Source organism: Hyla sarda, chromosome 1 (assembly GCF_029499605.1).
Source record: "Hyla sarda isolate aHylSar1 chromosome 1, aHylSar1.hap1, whole genome shotgun sequence".
Classification (NCBI taxonomy): domain Eukaryota; kingdom Metazoa; phylum Chordata; class Amphibia; order Anura; family Hylidae; genus Hyla; species Hyla sarda.
Window position 1 is genome coordinate 108,360,416 of NC_079189.1, and position 8,470 is coordinate 108,368,885.

The 8,470-nt window shown below is 40.9% G+C and overlaps 1 protein-coding gene across 19 annotated transcripts in view; it reads left to right on the forward strand.

The window, feature by feature from the left end:
* Positions 1-8,470, forward strand: part of SORBS2 (sorbin and SH3 domain containing 2) — a 305,036-nt gene that overhangs the window by 222,146 nt on the left and 74,420 nt on the right. For 15 of the 19 annotated variants that reach the window (XM_056559539.1, XM_056559575.1, XM_056559567.1 and 12 more), the window contains 2 exons: positions 2,368-2,451; positions 8,406-8,462. The exons of the other annotated variants lie outside the window; for them this stretch is intronic. In XM_056559539.1, the coding sequence (XP_056415514.1) occupies positions 2,368-2,451; positions 8,406-8,462 (141 nt within the window). The remainder of the gene's footprint in view (positions 1-2,367; positions 2,452-8,405; positions 8,463-8,470) is intronic. 19 annotated transcript variants of the gene reach the window in all.

Genomic DNA, 8,470 nt, shown 5'->3' on the forward strand with positions numbered 1-8,470 from the left:
TTTCCTTTTATGTCACTTTTTGCGACAAACAATTGCGCCAAATGGTTTAGAACAAAATCACTGATTGCACTTTGTCAGTCGTGATTTCAGTTACAATCATTCTTTGGTCTGGAATTCATTAATTGGGACTTTCGATTTGGCGCAAGTTGAGGCGCAAATATCTTCATTTAGGCGCAAATCTACACCATGAATAAAGTGACAGAGAAAATAACTACAACAATAGAATGTCCCAAAGTCAGATTTACTGCCTGGAATTCTGGGGTCTGCGCCTTTTGAAGGGCTACATTTGTGCCAAAATTACAAACTTGCCTATGACAATTGATAATTTTGGCGCAAATATGCTCCATTTGACGCAAAAAAACATACATAAAATCACACATTGCTACACCATTACTGATACATGTCCCCCAATGTAGTTTATCTTTTACCAAATTTAAACACATTGGGGGACATGTATCAATAATGGTGTAGCAATGTGTGATTTTATGTATGTTTTTTAAATGGAACATATTTGCGCCAAAATTATCAGTTGTCGTAGGCAAGTTTGTAATTTTGGCACAAATGTAGCCCTACAAAAGGCGCAGACCCCAGAATTCCAGGCAGTAAATCTGACTTTGGGACATTCTATTGTTGTAGCTATTTTCTCTGTCACTTTATTCATGGTGTAGATTTGCGCCTAAATGAAGGTATTTGCGCCAAATCGAAAAGTTGCAATTAATGAATTCCAGACCAAAGAATGATTGTAACTGAAATCACGACTAACAAAGTGAAATAAGTGATTTTGTTCTAAACCATTTGGCGCAATTGTTTGTCGCAAAAAGTGACATGAAAGGAAATTTTAGACAAATCACAGTCAAAAAAACAGGGTAAAATCCTTCATACATACCCCCCATTATCTACTCCATTCACAAGCCACATTCACAATCCTTTGGCTGAGTTGAATTCCTAGCCACTCTTTTTTATTCAGCCTGCTTTCATAACTTGCACCATGGGAAATGTATGACATTTTCACACAAGGTACTGTGTAGTGCAGTAAAGTGCATTACACTATAGGAGCTCATGTACATTGTTAGAGGTCTGTTGATATTGTGTCGGGTGACAAGGTAGCAGACAGCATTATTAGAAGGCCTTGTTCACATCTGCATCAGAGGCTTCATTTAGGGTCTAAAAACTGAGCTGGACAGTCCATTGCTCCGAGCACCTACGAATCCCAATGTGTTCCGAAAGATGCTGTTGACTGGTTTTGGTTTATTCAGCAGGATGATTTTCTTGTCTGACCAGGTCCAGCTGATTGAATGACCTCGGAGCTCGCCCAACAAAGCTCCAAGGCAGATGTGAACATAGCCTAACTGTGCCTGCAGTATACCTGTAGAAAAACATTTATACCAAGGAAAGAATTTATACCAATACTTAACTTTTTATGTAGATTTTTTATAGATATATGCTGTAGAATTAAGTATGATGGTAAACCTACACTTTAGGTATATGTACAACTCGTTGTCAAATAGTCAAATTAATAGTGTATCTTCTTAAGGCCATGTTCACACACATAGTAAAATTGGTCATTTGTTTAGCTATAAAATTGCTTTCTTACAGTCAAAAAGTTGTAAAAAAAAAAGTCTGCTTATTTTCTTATAATATTGCATTCCATAGTTGTCAATGGAAAATTGGGTCAGCTAAAAATCATCTGTTAAATAGCATGTTTTGGGTAAGAAAAAAATAAATTAAAAAAGGGGGAAAAAAACACACCAGATTTTTTCTTTTTACAAAAACTGCTAAATAACTGCAGATTTTTTCCAGCTGCTTTTGCAAAAAAGAAAAACAATGGCCCTCATTTACTATTGCAAACCCAACATGTTTTGTTGGGTTGTGCGCCAGATTTTAGCACATTGCGCCAGAAATTCTGTCTGCGCCAGAATTTGCTCCAGAATTGAGAAAAACCTGACTCTCCATTTTACGGTGAAAACCCGAAAAGGGGGCGTAGTTGTCGTGGAAAGGGGTCGTGACCCCAGAAAAGGGGCGTGTTCCCGACATTTTCACAAAAACTCAACATATTTACTAAGGTAAAAACGTAGTGGATTTGAGCTGAGGAAAAATGTAGGGACAGTGGAAAATGTAGGGAAACCTTAGTAAATACCGTGGGAAAAAAATAGTAGGGAATTAAAACCCACAAAGAAACCTACACAACATTCTTAGTAAATCAGGGCCAATGTGTGAACATGGCCTAAAGTGTTGCTGCAGCTAATAAACACCTTTTGTCGAACATCCCCTGCTCTAGTGTTTTATGCTTATTTACTGCTCGTTCCTTAATTATTTGCACCCTTTTTTGAGTACCTTTTCCCTCCCCCTCCTTGCTTCCTACTCCAGAATGGTCGTATAAATCCAGATGAGATAGATTTAGAAAATGAACCATGGTATAAATTCTTTTCAGAGCTGGAGTTTGGACAGCCGGTAAGTGAGGTTAGATACTAATGCTTAAAATAGGTGTTAGGATAATCTAATCCTGTGAAGCTTATGGTTTATTAACTCCCACTTATGCACCATGGAGGATTAAAGTATGCTGTGCACCTATTGGTAGACAGTCCTAACAATGCATTGGGTTAGGGTAACACATATTTTGTATGATAAATGTAAAGCTTATTCTATGATAGGATAGCATACTGTGCACCCATAAGCCTTGCTGGACAAATAAGTACAGTACAAATAGCAGAAAGCATTATATGCGGTAGGGACGACTTGTACATAACCTGTGTGGGCTGCTTTATGATTATGTACTGTATCCAGCTGTGAATAAAGCTTAGAGGTAACATTCTGAATAAAGTGTAATATAAAGCACGTCCATTTACATGATAGCCTACCAAGTTGTGTTAAAAAAGAGATCTTTGTTCTTGGAACGACTCAAGTAATACAAATGTAGCCTTCCAGTTAAGAAGTAGATACAACAGTATAAAATAAATTAGCTTTGTTTTTCTATTCCTAGATAACCTCTATTAAAGGGTATCCAGTGGAAAACATCTTTTTTTTTTTTTTTTATTAACTGGTGCCAAAAAGGTTAAACAGATTTGTAAATTACTTTTATTTCAAAAATCATAATCCTTCCAGTACTTATCAGCTACTGTATGCTACAGAGGAAGTTGTTTAGTTCTTTTCTGTCTGACCACAGTGCTCTCTGCTGACACCTTTGTCCATGTCAGGAACTGCCCAGAGCAGGAGAAGCTTGCTATGGGGATTTGTTCCTGCTCTGGACAGTTCCTGACACAGACAGAGGTGTCAGCAGAGAGCACTGTGGTCAGACTGAAAAGAACTAAACAACTTCCTCTGTAGCATACAGCAGCTAATAAGTACTGGAAGGATTAAGATTTTTACAAGTAATCTACAAATCTGCTTAACTTTTTGGCACCAGTTGATTAAAAATTTTTCCACACGCATACCCCTTAAAATATAATTTTGAGTACTGCTGCACTCAGTATGCTGCTTTTAAAGGGGTACTCCGCCCCTGGCATCTTATCCCCTATCCAAAGGATAGGGGATAAGATGTCAGATCGCCGCGGTCCTGCTGCTGGGGACCCTGGGGATCGCTGCTGCGGCACCCCGCTATCATTACTGTGTAGAGCGAGTTCGCTCTGTGCGTAATGATGGGCGATACAGGGGCCGGAGCAGCGTGATGTCATGGCTCCGCCCCTCATGATATCACAGCCCGTCCCCTTAATGCAAGTCTATGGCAGGGGGCGTGACGACCGCCATGCCCCCTCCCATAGACTTGTATTGACGGGGCGGGCCGTGACGTCCCGAGGGGCGGAGCCGTGACGTAACGATGCTCCGGCCTCTGTATTGCCCGTCATTACGTGCGTAGCGATCTCGCTCTGTGCAGTAATGACAGCAGGGTGCTGCAGCAGCGATCCCTGGGGTCCCCAGCAGCGAGACCCCGGCGATCTGACATCTTATCCCCTATCCTTTGGATAGAGGATAAGATGTCTAGGGGCGGAGTACCCCTTTAAGCATATAAGAAAATACATAACTTAATGAATACATAACAGTAAGCACGATATGGGACTTTTATAAGACACAACGTTATTTAAAATAAGTGCATACCTGTATAGTTGTATAGGAGAGTGCCGCGTATTAGCAATATAGAGGTACACAGGAACGGTGCATAGGCTCTAAATAGGGGCCGTGGATAAGAAAAAGAAAGTGCCGTATTGTACACTTGTGTGGCTAATAAATGCTGACAGCATATATACATAAAAACTATATGCAATAAAAGATGGCACTATATACCTGTCTGTAATATCGGCATTTGCGCAAGTGGCTGAATAAAATGCTAATCCCGAGTGGTTCTCAGGTGGAGAGATTGCTGGGAAAAACAAAGTCTTACATGTTATATAGGCCATTCTAGCCAATGCTAGTTTCCCGTTCCTTTATAGGTATATTTGTTCTGTTTCCAATGTTGGGAGAGGTGACAGGAGAACAACCGTGACATTCTCGGTTCGCAGTTAGTCTGATGGTGTTTGACTGTAAGTAGTGACATTACTACGGTGGCTGTAGAGGTCCACAATCCTTTCCAATGCGTTTCGGAAACAAAGAGGCGGTTTCCTTAGTCGGGGATGTTATATCTGTGACCTCTGCTGTCTGTGTCGTATGGGGAATACCAGGGGCCAGTGGGCAATTATAGCAGCATTAGGTCCGACCAACAGCCTGCTCCCAGTTCACTTAGTGGCTAACCACTATTTAGAGCCTATGCACCGTTCCTGTGTACCTCTATATTGCTGATATGCGGCACTCTCCTATACAACTATACAGGTATGCACTTATTTTAAATCACGCTGTGTCTTCTAAAAGTGCCATATAGAGATTACTGTTACATAGTCATTAAGTACTTCTTATAGTTGTGTATGACATACGGGAATTCATACCTTCAGAAAAACAGCTTGGTTGGGCACATTACCACATCCACTTTGAGCGCTATTGTTATATTGTATATTTAAAATACATAACTTGTCTAGTATCAGAGAAGAGGGGCTGATGGTTGAAGATCAGCAGAACAGTCAGATAAATAGATGTTAGAGGCAGCAAGAAAGGATTTCTCTAACTCCAAGACTGAGAACTGAAAATGGAGAATTCCTTGGTGGCGAAAAAGAAGAAAAATAATTTTCTATATATATATACATACTATACAAAAGTCAGAGGCAATCCTTTTAAGTATTGAATTCTCAGTCAAAATAACCATTAAAGTGTTCTTGTAATTTAAAAATAACTATTGACATATCATGAAGAGTTTTTACTTGGGGTCTAGGTGCCAACATCCCTTTTGATCACTAGATCCTAATCCATATATTTGCCCATTTTTCCTGTTTCCCACCCATCAGCTTCAAGAACTGACTGTTCACTTGCTGCCCAATATATTCCATCCATTCACAGGGGCAGTTGTCAAGGGTTTTCACTTCCCTTTTGAGTAGTTATGGCTGACTGGGATATATTATACAAAGAAGAAATGTAGTGTGTTGTCTGCTAATTTGGAGTCTTTTTCCTACTTTCTACCAGTCTCTGTAAGGATATGTTTATACAGGGGAACATCCGTGCGGAATTCTGCCGGAATATTTCGCACAGACATTCCGCTGCAGCAGAGTTCCATTGATTTCAATAGGATTCTGCTGCACTGTGCACATGGTTGAATTTCTGCGGCAGATGTTTCGTCCACGGAAATCCCGATTCTGGCGTCCACAGAAAGAACAGAATTGTCTATTCTTCCTGTGGATTTAGCTTAGAAATGCATTGCCATCTATGAGACGGCACATTTTCGAGCAGTCCTAGCACTAGCAGACTTTCAAATGTGTGCAATATCCACCCGTGTTTTCAGAGCAGGCATTCCGCACATTTTCCTACTGCGTGAACATACCCTAATTGTTTATTTTCTCTTCCCATGCTTGTTGTGTGGACAGGCTTATTCTGGTGTGATGTTAAAACAACATTTGTTCTGAGAACCAATCAGATGTCTCACACTATTACTTAAAGGGGTACTCCGCCCCTAGACATCTTATCCCCTATCCAAAGGATAGGGTATAAGATGTCAGATTGCGGGGGTCCCGCCGCTGGGAACCCCCGGGATCTCGGCTGCAGCACCCATCTGTTGCGGCCGTCACGCCCCCTCCCATAGACTTGCGTTGAGGGGCGGGGCGTGACATCACACGGGGGCGAAGTCGTGACATCACGATCTCACGTCACCGTGGTCGGAAGGCGTTAGGATGAGAGCCTCCAGCGCTACAGGAAGCTGCAACAGGTGGGTGCTGCAGCCAAAATCCCGGGGGTCCCCATCGGCGGGACCCCCGCGATCTGACATCTTATCCTCTATCCTTTGGAAAGGGGATAAGATGTCTAGGGGTGGAGTACCCCTTTAAACTCCCCATCGGTTCCTTATACTGTTTTACTAACAAAAAGATTTAGCAGCTGCATCCCCCTCTTTCCTATATCTTCTTTACTGCTTTAGAGTAGGGTCACACAAGCCGTATTTTGCTTCTGCGTATTTTCCTACCCATTAAAGTAAATGGGTAGCAAAATTAGGTGCGTGTTTTGCTTCCCAATTACTTCAATATATAGGAAAATATGCAGCAGCAAGTAGTAGATGGCATAGAGTAGATGGATTTTTTACTGTCTGAGAGGAGTTTTGAACCTTTGTATAAAGCCTGTAGGAAAAGAAAAGGATGGCACTTTCTTCTAATAACATCCATTAAACTTCACGTATTCACATGTACTAGAAATTTATTAGAAATATCAGCAGATAAGGAGTAGTCTCTGACCTTTGTGCAGTAAGTATACCTATAGTTTACTAGATCTGGGCTTGGAAAGACATATATACCCATATATACCCATATAGGGTAATGCTGAGACACTTTGTGTTTCCAGCTCAGAGCCATGTGTCGTTGCAGGCTGTCATTTTTATAAGCCAGTTATTAGATAATACTTCTTTCATCCAAATCAGCAATGAGCTGAAGACATAGATTTATACATTTCTACAAGTCTTTTTTTATTCTCTGCTTTTTTTTTTACCACATTTACCACATTACAATTGATTTTCAGTGGCTGGCTGCATTTGAATAATAAATAAGTGGGATGGTTCTTCTTCTTAATCAGTTAGGACCCATTCACACTATGGAATCTCCACCAGGATTCATCCAGAGATAGACAGAATGTAGTCCCTAGACCAGTGGTCTTCAACCTACGAACCTCCAGATGTTGCAAAACTACAACTTCCAGCATGCCCGGACAGCCAACGGCTGTCCGGGCATGCTGGGAGTTGTAGTTTTGCAACATCTGGAGGTCCGCATGTTGTAGACCACTGCCCTAGACTACATTCGGTCCATTGAAATTGTCCTGATTGCCCAAATGTTCTGCCTATTTGGGGACGTATATCACAAATGTGCATTATTTCAATACCTGCCAACTAGTTTTTCCTTTTTTTTAGGGTGCATTTTCACATGGTGGTTTAGCACATTATTACAGTACATTATTACAGTGGCCAAATGTTATAGTGATTTTTAATTTTATTGAATCCCATTCATACAGTTTGGGTAAAAACACAACATTTTAGGGCATGCCTTTATTTCTGAAAACCATGTCATGCCATATTTAGGCCATTTATGTGGAATTTTTTCTACAAGGTATTATTTTTTACTGATTTTAATGCTGGAAGCACACATACAACCCTACTTGCAGCTTTTATTATAATACTTAAAATACCAGTTTCCCAAAACTCTGCAACCATAATGTTGTGTTAGCGGAATTATGGTGCAGCATTCTAGTGATTGGAATCAGTGACAGCCAACAGTGAACTTATCTATAGCCTCAGACATCCATTCGATTACTGTTGTATAATTCTCAGTGCTATAGTAAAGGTGCACAGGAGAAATGGTGCAAAATAGGGTGTTTGCAGAGTGCCGGGCCTGCATGTTTTTCCCGTAAACTTGTGGTGTGTTTGTGTTTTCTTTCCTCTGCTAAAAGCTTGTAGAGCAGTGATCTCAAACTGTAGCTCTCCAGCTTTGCAAAACTACAACTCCCATCAGGATCTGACAGTCATACGCCTGTAGGGTATGCTGTTAGTTGTGCAGCTGGAGACCTCCAGATTGGGGGATACTGCTGTAGAGTGACTACCTGCTTAGGACGACTATGGCACTAACATGTCCCCAGTACTCAGCAGCCGTGTGCTTATTGTTTTGTGTGGCTCGCATGTAGACATTTCACAACTTTCAACTAATTTCTTTGTTTTCCCTCATGTCAGTAGTTTGCTTTCTTTCCTTTTTGAAGCCCTTTTTTGGGAACAGTAACACCAACATTCTACATCACTTTGGTAATGGTCTACTATCATGATTATCCATTTCACCTCTGCATTTCTGTTCTGTGTCTGCCGCCAGCCTCCTAAAAAACAGTTGGATTATGTGCAGGAGAATCCCCCTCGTGTGTCTACTGAGGTAAATGA